This window comes from Podarcis cretensis, assembly GCF_951804945.1.
Source record: "Podarcis cretensis genome assembly, chromosome: 5".
Lineage (NCBI taxonomy): Eukaryota > Metazoa > Chordata > Lepidosauria > Squamata > Lacertidae > Podarcis > Podarcis cretensis.
In genome coordinates, this window is record NC_137174.1 from 94,997,191 (window position 1) to 95,012,622 (window position 15,432).

The window sequence follows — 15,432 nt, forward strand, 5'->3', positions numbered from 1 at the left end:
ATTATGGGTGTCATCCTCGGGCATTTCCAGGAGAAGGAGGGGAGAGGTGGAGTGTACCGGCGGCGGAACATTTTGTTGAAGAGATGGAAGCGATCCACCGTCAGCTCCAACTCAACTTAGAGAAAGCCAAAGAAGAATATAAGAAGCAAGCAGACAGAAATAGGAGGGAGGGTGAAACCATAAGGGTGGGTAACCGGGTGTGGCTTGTTGATTTGCAGTGTCTCAAGCACAGCGGAATGATGAGGAATACGTGCCAACATGCTCTATATTGCTTTATTTACATTTCAAAGCTGGTAGGTTACAGAAAAACATCTTGCCTCTGCCGGAGCAGAAAATGCATCCTCTCTCCTCTGAAGCACGGAGAGAAATCACACTGTGAGAACAGTGAAAAAAAACAGGAAACCAGTGTACGTCACATCCAGTCTCCCTTTCCCATGAGAAAACCCAACAGTAACTCTGTGGAATGTAAACACCTGTCTCGTGACAAGCACTTCGCTGCACAGTGAAGAGAGCAGAAACCAACATCCTCCCCCTTTCTGTGAACACCACTGGGCAGCGTGTTCGTACAATATCAGTACAAACCCAACTTCTGCACATAGGTACAGTGTTGATCCCTTGATACAATCTTGGACAATACATCAGCAGGAATTTCATTACCTGGCATATAGGACACCGTTACGAGTCCCTTCTGAATACGTTCCCTAGCATGTTGCACCTTCAATTGCAAGTGCTTCGTGCTTTGCTTACAACCTTCAGAATTCAGCAAAGCCAAACATGCTTTGTTGTCCTGGTAAACCTGGATTGGACATTTGACAGGAATTTTCATGTCTTTGCACAATTGTAACAACCATTCACAATCTTTGAGTTAATAAGACAGTGCATTCAGTTCAGCTTCACAAGTACTTAAGCTAACTGTTGTTTGCTTCTTGCATGACCAATCAAATAGAGCCTGATTGTACATATAGCAAACTCCAGACGTGCTTTTCCTGTCTGTAGTGTCACTTCCAAAACTTGCATCTGCAAATATCTCAAGACCACCAGACTTCTGATTGTTAAATCTCAGTCTGTAATGCATAGTGCCTTTCAAATAGCGCGCTATACGTTTCAGAGCTTTCCAATCCTTAACAGTAGGATTGTTGTCTGCTTAGCAAATTACAGCCAACAGCAATGTCTGGTCTTGAACATCTGGCAATGAAGTTTAGCTTGCCTAGACACTTCTGTACAGTGTAGTGTCAGAAAATGCTTCTTCAGTGTCATCTACCTGATAACCTGTTGTCATCGGTGTGTCTACAGGGTTAGCATCCATCAGGTTTAGTTTGCTTAACACATCAGCAATTTTCCGTGACTGGTGTACTAGAATGTTACCATCTTGATCTCTCTCTATTTCAAGAGATAGGTAGTTGTTTACCTCTCCAAGATCTTTCATGTCAAAGTGCTCTTTCAGTTGAGCTAGGGCGTTATTGTACATTGTGACATCTTTCCAAAAGAATAATAAATCATCAACATAAAACAAACAATAGTTTCTTTTGCCCCTCCTCTTTGACAAATACACATGGATCAGCTTTCCCTTGCTGAAAACCTAGAGAAAACAATACTTCAGTGAGTTTTGTGTGCCAACACCGTGCACTTTGTTTGAGACCATAAAGGGACTTTTTCAGAGCACAAACAAATCCCTGTTTTACCTGTACGCCATCAGGTGGAAGCATATAAAGTGATTCATCTAGAGATCCGTACAGAAAAGCTGTATTCACATCATGGTGACTAATGTGTAGATTCTCCTCTGCAGCTAGCTTGAGCATAAGCCTAATGCTCTCATACCTCACTGTGGGTGAGTAGGTCTCGCGATAGTCTTCACCTGGTACTTGTGCAAAACCTCTGGCTACCAATCTGGCTTTGTGTCTGACTATCTTGCCATTTTGATCAGTCTTCGCTTTGAAGACCCATTTGCTTCCAAGCAGTTTCATTCCTGGAACTACTGGAACAAGTTCCCATGTTTTGTTCCTTTCCAAGGAATCAAGCTCAGCCTTCATGGCATTTAACCATGGCTCAGCTTCCTTTGAATCCAAATCCTGGATTTCTTGGAAACTTGAAGGTTCAAATACCTTCTTGGAGCTTTTAACAGCTGTTACTGCTATCTTGGCAAACTCATCAGCAAATCTCTTTGGAGGTCTACCTTTTGTGGCTCTTTGTGACCTGCGAATTAGCCTTAGGTCTTCAACACTCTCCTCTTCTTTCTTAGGAGAAAAGTGACCTATTGTGAACAATGGTTCTTCCAATTCTTGATCAGAGCTTTCAGAGGGTCGCATAGAGGCTTTCGCACTCTTGAAATCCTCTGAATCACCCGATTCAGTTTCAGACTCAGAATCAGTACTTTCATCAGTGGGTGTGGGTGGCTGTGGTTGCTTTTGACTATCCTCAGTCTCATCACTGTCATCAGGGTAACATTGGAAAATTCCCACATTCTCCCCCCACTTGGCATTGTACTCAACACTTCTTGTGAGTTTAATAGTCTTAGAGTCAGTCATCCTTATTCTGTAAGAACCTTTCTCATAACCTAGAAAGATACCATGCAAACCACGCTTGTCTAACTTGGAGTTTTGTGGTGAATGAACCCACATGTCAGAACCAAAAATTCTCATGTGTTTGATGTATGGCTTCTTGCCAAACATCTTCTCATAGGGGGTACAACCAATCGCTGAAGATAACCTGTGATTATAACTGTAAACAAAACACGAGAGAGATTCGGCCCAATAACTCTCTGGAAGATTTGCATCATGCAGCAAGGTTTTTAAACCTTGAAGCAATGTTTGATTTGCCCTCTCGCAAAGTCCATTCTGCCATGGCGAGCGAGGACTAGACAAATCGTGTTGAATTCCTTTCTCAGACAGAAAAGCTTCAAACTGCTGAGAAGTGAATTCCCCCCCGCGATCACTGAAAAGAATTTTTATCTTCTTACCATGCACATTCTTCAACCAAGCACAGAATTCCTTGAACCTAGGAAAAGCTTCTGATTTCTGCTTGAGATTGTACACATAAATATACCTGGAAAATGCATCAATGAGAACCATGAAGTACCTATTTCCACCCAAAGAGGGCGCTAGTGGTCCAACCAAATCAGCATGAACAACCTGGTATGGTTCTGTAGCTTGCCTACTAGACACCTTACCTTTCGCAGCCATTTTCACCTTGTTTGCTGCGCATGCCTTGCACTTCATGTGGTACCTGCAGGGTTTAATAGTCATACCTTCAACCAAGGCAGGCATTTTAGATACTGCCTCAAAATTCAAATGACAAAATTTTCGATGAAAATCATGAATACATTCTGCATGCAAACTTTTGTTAGAACCTGCAATGCAACAAGTGTCATCCTGCACAACATTATCATAATACAAAACATACAAACGATCAACATATTCAGCATACAATACATAATCATTTTTCTTTGTGATGATGCACCTTTTGTTCTTAAAAGAAACGTCAATGTTCCGCTCATTCAGCTGTCCAACGCTGAGCAGATTATGTTTGGCATCTGGTACGTAAAGTACATTCTGTATCGATAAGTCCAAACTGTGAAGAACAACAGTTCCGTAGCCTTTACTGGGGATTGTGTGGTCATCCACCTGGTGAATCGCACCTTCCTGCGGTGTAAAACACACGAACAGTCGCTTATCGTTGCACATGTGATGGGTAGCCGCTGAATCAACAACGAAGAAAGATCTAGACGTCTTCTGGACCTCTGCAACTTTTGGAGTGAAGCGTGAGACCATTGCCTTGTGCTGCGTTGTCCTGGACACCGTACCTTTGCCTTTGCCTCGGCCTTTTCACGCGATGAGCTTTCGCTGCGCTGCTCTGTCTTGGCCCTGGGATATCTGCATTCCCTCTTCATATGGCCTAGACGTCCACACGAGTAGCATTTCACTGCCTTCAAAGCTTTGGCGCCATCTGGTGGTTCCACTGCACTCTGGGATGACGTCTGTGAAGACTCCCCCTTTCCCATGCAGCTATCACCCTGGCAATCTGCTTCATTCTGAATCATGGCAGTATCACAGGCTACTCTGAGCTGAGCATGTGGCTGATTGGCATCAGATTCCCCACGTGCATCAGCCAGCCTTCTGCAGCTAGCCATCATGACTCTGGCATTAGCCTTCTGCGTCATCTCTGCTGCTTTAAACAAGCTGCTTTATACAAGCTGTGTCTGTGCTGCTTCAAGCCTCATTCCAAAGGCATGTTCAAAACAGCCTCTGCCTGTGAGCCTGTGCCACTCTGCTTTACTGCAGCTGCCTCAAACATCATGCCAAAGGCAAGTTCAAAAGTGCTTTCCCTCTGCTGCCTTAAATAGTGCTGCGTCACTATTCTCTGCAGCTGTTTTACTCCAAAAGCACTTTTAAAAGTTACTTTCGATTTCCCCAGCAAAGTAACTTGATCCTATGATCCTTTGCCTGTGTCCGGCAAACGGCTTTAAAAGTTCAAAGTCCAGCCATAAAGCCATTAATTAGATGCTGGCAGGCTGCCCGGAGCAGTAGCACATACCTCATCAATCATCTTGACGCGCAGAGATAGCGTCCGATCCGTCCCTTTGCATTCCTTTGCATTCTTTGCCGGCACTCCGAAGTCCATCCGTCACTTTGACTGCGTTGTTCTGGGCCATAACCAAAAATGTTGATTTGCAGTGTCTCAAGCACAGCGGAATGATGAGGAATACGTGCCAACATGCTCTATATTGCTTTATTTACATTTCAAAGCTGGTAGGTTACAGAAAAACATCTTGCCTCTGCCGGAGCAGAAAATGCATCCTCTCTCCTCTGAAGCACGGAGAGAAATCACACTGTGAGAACAGTGAAAAAAAACAGGAAACCAGTGTACGTCACATCCAGTCTCCCTTTCCCATGAGAAAACCCAACAGTAACTCTGTGGAATGTAAACACCTGTCTCGTGACAAGCACTTCGCTGCACAGTGAAGAGAGCAGAAACCAACATGGCTATCCACCCACGGACTGCCGTTCAAGGGAGGGTGTAAGAAATTGAGACCCAAACGGTTGGGACCCTTTGAGGTCATACAACAGGTCAACCCAGTAGCATTCAAACTCCGATTGCCCAGTGACATGAAATTGCACCCAGTATTTCACAGGTCATTACTGTCGCCGTACAGAGAGGGACGTGAGTGGGGGGAACATGAGAGGGAGGTCACCCAGACACCCGTCATAGAAGAGAGAGAACGCAACATGGATGTGGCAGGAATCATTGATTCCAGGTGGAAGGGAAATCAGGTGGAATACTTGGTAGAATGGGAGGGGGAGGAAGAGGCAGAAAACACATGGGTACCAGCAGAGGAAGTCAATGACGAGATTTTAATAGAAACGTTTCATCGGCGTTTCCCAAGAAAACCACAACCCGTGGCACGATTTAGGAGGGAACACTTCGGGACTACAGATGAGGAAGGGGAGTTTGAAGGGTTCCCAGAGTCAGGGGTGGAGGAGGAAACAGATTCTGATGAAGGAGAGGAAGAAGGGGAAAGAGACGGAAAGCCGTGGCTAGAAGTGTTTGAATCCTCTGATGTTGAGGAGAGTTCCTTCCAGGGCTTTCCATCCTCACCGCCAGTAGGAGAAGAGGCGGGAGGGGGTGAAGGGGGCCCTGGGGGGGGAGGTGGATGTCAGGGAACTGCCATCGGAAGAACAGGTGGTGGAAAGGCTCCCGGAGAATACCAGAGACACTGCAGCAGAAGAGGGAACCAGTAGGGGGGGAGCAGGAGCTCCAAGGGAAAGGGAGTCGGAGGGGAGGCTCTGGGATACTTCCAGTGAGAACAGTGAAGAGGTATCAGGACCCCCTTTAGGGACCCCCGTCCCTCGCCGGAAACTGTCACGCAGAGAATCCAGGAGACGCGTTTCCGTTAAACAGCTTTTATGTTGGAAACATTTCCGCAAACGCCCACTGTCAGATTCTACCAGCGACTGACGGAGCCATGCCAAAGGGCTCCGCTCAAGGCAGAGATTTACTACATTGAGTAATCTCTGAGGGATCAAGCTTTTACGCACAAGCAGCTCATTATCCCATCACAAGTATTATTGGCACAGAAATGGAAACAAGAAGAATTACTGACGAAAGAAGAATGGCAGATGAAATTAATGGACTATGCAGAACTGGATAAGATGACAGGAAGGATCCGAAACCGGCGGGATCAGAGGTTCTCAGAGGACTGGAGTAAATATGTGAACTATTTGAAAAGCAAGTGTAATCAACAGATTATGCTAGTAGGACTGCAAGAAGTTTTGTAAGGAGGACTATATGAAATATTGCAGGGGGGAAAATTATGAATAGAATTATTACTTAAGGATTATTAAAAGTAATAGTGAAATTAGTAAAATGCAGATTAAGTGATAAAGACTGAAAAATCTTCAGATGTAGTTGAGGGAAGTCTAAAATATTGTATAGGATATGAACATATGTTATATGATTTATGGAAATTATATGTAAAATTGAATAAAAATTATTTTAAAAAGGGGGGGAGAAAAAAATTCTCCTTTTTCTAATTGATCAGATCCTCAAAACTAATCTTACATAACACATCTGCTTCTATACTTAGTACAGATAAGGCACCCAGCCTGCCTCGTTGCATATTTCTTCTGTTGGGATTTTTAATAGACTTCCGCTGAGAAAATGAACACTCAGCTGAGCCATTTGCAGCCATCAATGTTAAAAACCCAGCAATGGAAAAATTTCTGTGGTGCCCCCCCCCTTCCCTTGGTGCCCTAAGCATGTGCTTATTTTGCTTAATGGTTAACCCAGCCCTTTCCATAGCAGACAGGAATATACTGAAGGTTTTTAGAGGGGTGGGGCAGAGGAAATCAGCCTTACCGATGAGTAGCCCAACCTGTCTGCATGCCATGACAGCCGCAAACACCGTGGCGCGCTCCTGGGACGTGGTGGTTCGGGTGAGGTAGCCAAAGATGGATGCTCCTGCTCCTGTGCCCACACCTGCAGGGGAGGGCCAAGTACAAAGAGTCAGAGGGAGGAAGGGGGGACAGAGGCCATCCTAGCTGTAAGTCCTGAAAGACCTGCTCCCTGCCTTGCAGAGCTTTTTCTAACAGGCTGGGGAAGGCATGCCCCGGACTGACTCCAACTACAAAAAAAACTAAGGCTGCTGAACAGACTCTTAGGCTGGGGTTTTGTTTGGGTGTGGGGGCCAGTTGTGGCAGTTAATTTTTGTATTGTTATTTTTAGATCTTATTCTGACTTGTGGGTAAATCGTTATCAGATTGGTTGTGTACTTTGTGATGTGTTTCATTTATCGTTTATGACCGCTTTTGTTCTACAGTGGTACCTTGGTTGTCGAACTCAATCTGTTGCAGGAGTCTGTTTGACTCCTGAAATGGTTCGAAAACCAAGGCACAACTTCTGATTGGCTGCAGGAGCTTCCTTCACTCAATTGGAAGTCGTGTCAGCTGTTCGGCTTCCAAAAAATGTTCACAAACCGGAACACTCACTTCCGGGTTTGTGGCGTGCAGGAACTAAGCCGTTCGACAGCCAAGGTACCACTGTATTTGTAATTATGCAAATTTCTTCATGTTGTAAGATGCCTTGAGTATGGTTCTAAGTATGGAAAGGCAGCATACAGATAAAATGATCTGTGCATGTATGACAAAACCATCACTAAAGCAGGGGGGGGCTACTTTTGGCCCGCAGGCTGGGCTCAAGTGCAGGAAACCTTTGGGAGAGTGCATTCCAACAGTGGGCGGGGCTGTAGGTGGAAGTGGGCGGGGCAAAAAGCAAAGCAAAACAAGAATGCGAAATTCCCCTCCAGCAGTATCCATTTTAAATGGGGGGGGGAGGAAATAAAAATAAAGGAATACTCTTTCCCTCCCCCTTAGACAACAACAACAACAACAAAAAATACATTCACACCCCAATTTATTTTTAGAAAAGAGGAAACACAGTGTTTTTCTCCAAGACCCACCACCCAACTGCAACTATTATTCAAAAAAAAATCTCACATGCGCTAACATAAATACACCCTCCACTCCATCACTTACCTGCCACCAGCCGACCACTTAGAAGCATCCATTTGGAACCACCGACAAAGTACATGAAGTTCCCTGGAAGCGGAAGACACAGGAAAGACAAGCATGAGTTGCAGAGGAAACCAGGCTAAATGAAATCAATTTGCTCTAGAGAAAGCAACTTTCTTCTCAATATAGCAATCCACTAGAAAGCAGGGCACAATTAGAGTCTACACACCCTTTTTTCTGGGATCTCCCTCCTTTTGCAGGTGGGATTCAATCACATGCTGGTCGATTCAGCTTGCGTGGTTAGGGTGGACTTTGCGCTCTTGTGCAACAAACCCACTTCCCCCACTTTCCTTACTTTTTGCTGTAAGGAAAGTGATGGGGAAAATGAGCTGGAAAGTGCAAGATGCAACCATCACTTGGCAAGTCACCTGGAAGAAATCTGACATTTTAAATCCCTTAACATAAGACAAGCCTGCTGGATCAGGCCCATGGCCCATCCAGGATCCTGTTCTCACAGTGGCCAACCAGATGCCTATGGGAAACCCACAAGCAAGAACCAAGGACAAGAGCCCTCTCCTCTCCTGTGGTTTCCAGCAAAGTTTAGCTTCCACCTACCGTGGGGGAAAAGGGACGCGGGTGGCGCTGTGAGTTAAACCACAGAGCCTAGGACTTGCCGATCAGAAGGTCAGCGGTTCAAATCCCCGCGATGGGGTGAGCTCCCGTTGCTTGGTCCCTGCTCCTGACAACCTAGCAGTTTGAAAGCACATCAAAGTGCAAGTAGATAAATAGGTACCGCTCCAGCGGGAAGGTAAACGGCATTTCCGTGCACTGCTCTGGTTGGCCAGAAGCGGTTTAGTCATGCTGGCCACATGATCCAGAAGCTGTACGCCGGCTCCCTTGGCCAATAAAGCGAGATGAGCGCCACAACCCCAGAGTCGGCCACGACTGGACCTAATGGTCAGGGGTCCCTTTACCTTTACCGTGGGGGACTGGAGTCTCATCTGCATGCTTTGACCCCAAACATAACCACTGCCCCTGCCACCACCACTCTCAATGCAGCCCCCACTTACCTGCTATCTGAAACAAGTTGGCGAAGAGGATGATGGCCTTGGTTTTATGGGTACGGTCAGACCAATATCCAAACAGCGGGCCTGTGATCAGCCCGGCAAAGCTAAAGGCAGAGATGCCCAGGCCGAGGAAGTAGGGCTCAGCATTGAGAGTTTGCAGGTAAGCCCAGAGGGTGGGCAGGATCACAGCTGCGGAGAGGCGAAAAAATAAACTCCAGTAAATAGAAAGTATCAAAAAGAGCATCCATCAGAAGTGGCTTCCAGAAAATATTATGATTAATATTATCGCTATTTAAATTTGTATACCCGCGGGTCTCAGGGCAGTTACAACATAAAAACACAAAATACATAATAAAAGTAAATACAAAAGCAACCCAATTACCCCCAGCACATTTTAAAAGGATATTGGATGTCAGTCAGCCAAAGGCCTGATTAAAGAAGAACCTTTTTGCTGGTAACCGAAAGGTGTATAATGAAGTCACCAGGCGAGTCGCCCTGGGGAGAGCATTCCACAAACTGGGAACCACGGCAGAGAAGGCCCCGTTCTCATCTTGCCGCCCCCCCAGACCTCTTGTGGAGAAGGCACACAAAGAAGGGCCTCAGATGATGATCTCAAGGTCTGGGTAGGTTCATATGGAAAGAGGTAGACATTGAGGCATTGCAGTTCTGAGCCATTTAAAGCTTTATAAGGTTTAATGCTTTATAGTTATGAGAGAAGGGGTGCCAACTTGAATAAAATATTGGGAAAGGGACAAGCCCCATCCCACACAATCGATCACATGACACGCTACATGCACATCATTTGTTTGGCAATGCCCATCTGTTTTGGGGGGGCAGCCCCCTCAAATATTTTATTGGGAGGGCCAAAGACCCCTCAGCACCTAGGAGTTGCCTCCTATGTGTGTTGCCATGAGAGTTGTCCCGTGGTCTCTGCATTTCCCCCATGCTTTCTGAAACTCTTATCTAGTGTGATCTCAAATTGCCTCTGTTAATCTAGCCAGTTCAATATACTCTTAGCAGTTTATCTTGCCATTCCTTTTTTGTTGGCACAGTTTCTTTTTCCAGTTCACAAAACACTTCACAAAGGTGTGCCCTAAAAATCCGCAAGGCAGGTTGCGGGTTCAATCCCTACTGGCATTTCCAAGTATAATAATAATAATAATAATAATAATAATAATAATAATAATAATTTATTATTTGTACCCCGCCCATCTGGCTAGGTTTCCCCAGCCACTCTGGGCAGCTTCCAACAAAGATTAAAAATACATTAAAATGTCACACATTAAAAACTTCCCTGAACAGGGCTACCTGTATGGCTGGGAAAGATTCAATTACTGGAACCCTGGAGTTTCACTGCCAGCCAGTGCAGACAAGATGGAACTAGATGGGCCAACTGTTAAGTTGTGGGTTGACATAGCAGACGACACAGCGATTTCTCCAAGTAGCTCTTTATTCTTGTAAGCTGGAATAGAACTGCCTGCAAACAGCTCAGCCGGCCTGCTTTTATAGGCAGCTGGCTGTCAACATTGTAACAACAACAGCCCAGAGTTCCCGCCTAAAATAACTGACGTGGACCTGAGGGAAAACTATCTACAGACCTGAGTGAAAACTATATACAGTATCCCCCTGCTGGCCCAGGGTGAAACTTCACTACTGTGAGAATAGAAAATAGAGTGTGTCGAATTCAGTAATTTGTACATGGGGATGTGGGTGTATGAATGCCACGTCGGCTAGGTAGAATAGGGAAGTAATAGGTAGAATAGGGAAGTAATGAGTAATTCCATAAAAGGGCAGAGTTAGAATAGAGAGTGTAGATTGGCTATTGTATTAGTGCGGTGTCTAATGATGCTAGGTAGATTGTAAGCCAAGCCTCTAACGAGGGGCGGCAGCTATAGGGTATAAATGTTTGTGCTGGAGTATGCTCGGGGCTCTTCGCACCAATTCGGAGCGGAGGGCCCGCCTTTGCAAACGCGTACCAATAAAGAGGAAATCTAGATTCCTGACTTGGTGTCTCCTTGTCCAGTTGTTGAATCCACGTAAGTAATATATAACAATTTTGGCGCCCCACGTGGGGCCCTCGACGATCTGCGTATCGGGGTATTGGAAGGGGATCAGCCGGCACTCCGGTATTTTCGGAGAGATCCGCTATTCAGACCCCGGTAGCGACGGATCCCGAGGGCTTAAAGAACGGAACACCAACTCAGAAAGCCGAACAGGATAGTGTTGGGAAGTGTTGCAGTCAGGGACTGCATCGCCCCGCAGGGACGCCTGCCAGTTTACCAGCCGACCGAGAAGGAGGCGCTAGACTGAGAGGGGTGAGTATATAAATAAATCCCGGGAAGGGACGGGTGTATGAGTGGTCTCAGTGCGAAAGAGAGGTTCCGAACGGACGCGTGAGTGTGGACTGGGGACCAGGACCCAGCGAGAGGATTAGCTTGCGGTTCCGTATTCCCGCGAGGGGAGCGGCCAGGCGATTCCGCGTAATTGTGTGAACGAGAGTTGCAAGAGACATATCTAATTTGAGGATGGGCAAAGGACAGAGTAAATGTAAAAGGGGGCCAAGGATTGAGGACAGGGATCCGATAGATCCAAATAGTCCCCTGGGACAAGTCCTATTAGAATGGGACGAAAAGGAGATTAAGCCCTATAGTCAAGGATTATTGAAGACAGTAATGATTAAATTATGTAGGGTAACCTGGCCAGAGTATCCCATAGGTCCAGAAGGGGAGTCCCGGTGGAGGCCAGATGGGGAAACAGATCCATATTGGATAAAACAGATGAAACTGTATCTAGTGAAGACCAAAAAGGAAAAAAGAGAAACCTTATATAGAGGTTTGGTCCCGAGTAACATTTTTCGGACCAGATCCCCCGCCTTTTAAACAATTTCCCTTAAAAGAAAAAAAGGTGGAATCAGATGAGGAGGATCGGATTAGATGGGAGGAGATTAAGAAAACTTTAATAGCCAGCCCCGCTCTGGCTTTGCCAAATTTGCAATTACCCTTCCACTTATATGTAACAGTGGCTGCCCAGACGGCAGTAGGAGTTCTGGCTCAAAAGAGGGGAGGGCGATATCAGCCAGTGGCCTATCTAAGTTCTACCTTGGAACCAGTGGTCAGAGGGTGGCCAGCATGTATTCAAGCCGTGGCCGCTGCGGCAGAGCTCGTTTTAGAAAGTCGAAAATTGACTTTTGGAAGGGCTCTGATAGTGCACAGTCCTCACCAGATCGGCGCAGTAATGACAGGGGCTGCGCCCGCCTGGATGACAGACAGGCGTTTGGTACAATATGAAGGTATACTCAGGACAGGTTCTGATATAACTATTGGAACCGACAGAAATTTAAACCCAGCAGAGTTTCTGAGAGGCGAGCGACAGGAATGGGAACCTGAGGAACATGATTGTCTCAAAGACATAGAATTGATGGCCAAGGTCCGGGAAGATTTGAGGGAAGAGCCTCTGAATGAGGGTGAAAGATGGTTTGTAGATGGATCAAGCTATGTTAAGGAGGGGAGGAGAAGATCAGGATATGCGATAGTGCGAGAAGATGGAGAAACCATAGAAAGTGGTGCACTCCCTAGCACTTGGTCGGCCCAGAAATGTGAGGTAATGGCATTAGCCCGGGCATTGGAATTAGCCAGGGGGTTGGATGTGACGATTTGGACGGATTCAAGATATGCATGGGGAGTGGTACATACTTTTGGAAGGACATGGAAAGAGAGGGGATTTATAAAGGCAGATGGAAAGCAAATAGAACATGTAGCTTTGCTTGAACGATTATTGGAAGCTTTGATGGGGCCGCATAAGATCAGTATTGTACATATTCTGGCCCATACCAAAGGACATAGCCCAGAGCAACGAGGAAATGCATGGGCGGATCACCGAGCGCGGGAAGCGACGGAGGGTGAAATAAAAAAGGAAATAATTAGGCAATGCACCTTGCGAGTGCCTGTAGTAGAGAACCAGGACCTGGAACACCTGATATTTAGTCCAAAAGAGAAGGAATATATGGAAAAAGAGGGATGGAAGAAAAAGGGAAATAATTGGGAGACTCCTGAAGGACAGACAGTGCTCCCAAAATTGGTTATGTTAAATTTATTGGAGAAAGTGCATGAGGGAAGTCATTTCGGTACAGAAGGGATGATAAATTTGATAAAACCCCTATATTGGAGTAAGGATATGTGGCCAATGGCGCACGCCATCGCATGGAAATGCCTATTGTGTCAAAAAGTCAATAAGGCTCGGGCCAAGAAAGTAGAGAGAGGAGGAAGACCCTTAGCGGTATGGCCATTTCAAAGAGTGCAGGTGGATTTTACCGAACTGCCGGAAAGAGGGGGGCAAAAATATTTGTTGGTTTTTAAAGATCATCTGACCGGGTGGGTTGAGGCTTTTCCTAGCAGGAGAGCAACGGCCCAAGTGGTCAGCAAAGCAATTTTAGAACACCTTCTCCCTCGCTACGGGATAATAGAAGCAATAGATTCTGATAGAGGGACACATTTTATACAAAAAGGCCATGCAAGAGGTGATGAAAGCAATAGGAATCAAATGGGACCTTCATACACCGTGGCACCCTGAGAGCAGTGGGAAAGTGGAACGGGCAAATGGAGAGATAAAGAAACATTTAACTAAATTGTATTTGGAAAATGGGCTACCTTGGACGAAAAACCTCCCGCTGGCGTTGTTAAGAATGAGGGTGGCCCCACGAAAAGACACGGGTCTATCGCCTTTTGAAATGATGATGGGTCATCCCTACTTGGCGGTTGTAGGAACTCCTCAGGTGGAATTTAGGGATCAATTCATCAGAAAATATCTGCATACACTGTCCCAGTCTTTATTGTCTTTTCATAGGCAAGGCGTATTAGCACAGCGGCCCCCGCTATTGGAGCAACAGCATACCTTTCAGCCTGGAGATTTGGTCCTGATAAAAGCGTGGCGGACGGAGAAGCTCAGCCCGACTTGGGAAGGCCCATACCAGGTCCTGCTCACTACTGAATCAGCAGTACGGACCAGAGAGCATGGATGGACCCATTATCATCGGGTGAAAAGAGCTCCAACGGAGGATTGGGCGGTGACAACCAGTCCGGATAATCCGCTAAAAATAAGACTTACCAAATCAGGAACCAAGGATAAACAAGCATCACAAGAGTGATGTGTTTTTATTGTGATTGTAAATGTTTATTTGAATGCTGTTGCTGTAGTCATTGCGAGGGGTGTGTGCTATGTGTACATTGCACAGAAAAGTGTAATCTTATATGCATTGAGGAAATTATATTAGAATTCTGTAAGATAGAAGAGGGAGGACGGATAACGTGCCTATTGAAAGAAACCCCGACGGTAAGGCAAGCATTAGCCCGTTTAGATTCCGAATATGAAGGCTGATTGGCAATTTTTAGGCATATTAATGGGATGCATAGTCATAGGGGGAGAATATAAGGACTCAGGTTCATGTACCGAGTGTATTAAAACCACGAGAACTGGGAAGAAAATTACACAAACATTGATGTATTATAATGTGGCCCCAGAATGCATCCAAATCATGGAGCCTTGCATCCACAACCAGACCCAATATTATAGATGTAAAGTAAAGGGAAACAAAACGGAATGTTATGAACCCCTGGCAGTAGGACCTATCACCTCTAGCATATATGTATATGGATATAAGGGAGGAACTGCCAGCAAAGGAACAGATAGAGAAAAAAATGTTTTCCATGGCTCAGACTCGACAGGGGTACATAGCACATAATACAACAAGAGGATGAAGGAGAAAATGTGGCCCATGAACTTTTATGTGAATTCGAGACAAGATACAAAAAGAGGGGGGATTGTGAGAATAGAAAATAGAGTGTGTCGAATTCAGTAATTTGTACATGGGGATGTGGGTGTATGAATGCCACGTCGGCTAGGTAGAATAGGGAAGTAATAGGTAGAATAGGGAAGTAATGAGTAATTCCATAAAAGGGCAGAGTTAGAATAGAGAGTGTAGATTGGCTATTGTATTAGTGCGGTGTCTAATGATGCTAGGTAGATTGTAAGCCAAGCCTCTAACGAGGGGCGGCAGCTATAGGGTATAAATGTTTGTGCTGGAGTATGCTCGGGGCTCTTCGCACCAATTCGGAGCGGAGGGCCCGCCTTTGCAAACGCGTACCAATAAAAATCAGCCCTGAGTGCTCACTGGAAGGACAGATTGTGAAGCTGAGGCTCCAGTACTTTGGCCACCTCATGAGAAGAGAAGACTCCCTGGAGAAGACCCTGATGTTGGGAAAGATGGAGGGCACAAGGAGAAGGGGGCGACAGAGGACGAGATGGTTGGATAGTGTTTTCGAGGTTACCAGCATGAGTCTGACCAAGCTGCGGGGGGCAGTGGAGGA

General features: G+C 45.8%; 1 protein-coding gene across 2 annotated transcripts in view; it reads right to left on the reverse strand.

Moving 5' to 3' along the window:
• The window catches only part of LOC307217055 (major facilitator superfamily domain-containing protein 8-like), a 45,829-nt gene that overhangs the window by 25,990 nt on the left and 4,407 nt on the right, over positions 1-15,432 (reverse strand). For both annotated transcript variants that reach the window (XR_013839381.1, XM_079978071.1), the window contains exons 2-4: positions 9,074-9,259; positions 8,028-8,090; positions 6,853-6,972 (exon numbers count right to left, since the gene is read on the reverse strand). Coding sequence is in view for 1 of the 2 variants with exons in the window: in XM_079978071.1 (XP_079834197.1) it covers positions 6,853-6,972; positions 8,028-8,090; positions 9,074-9,259 (369 nt within the window). In the remaining variant the exon portion in view is untranslated. The remainder of the gene's footprint in view (positions 1-6,852; positions 6,973-8,027; positions 8,091-9,073; positions 9,260-15,432) is intronic.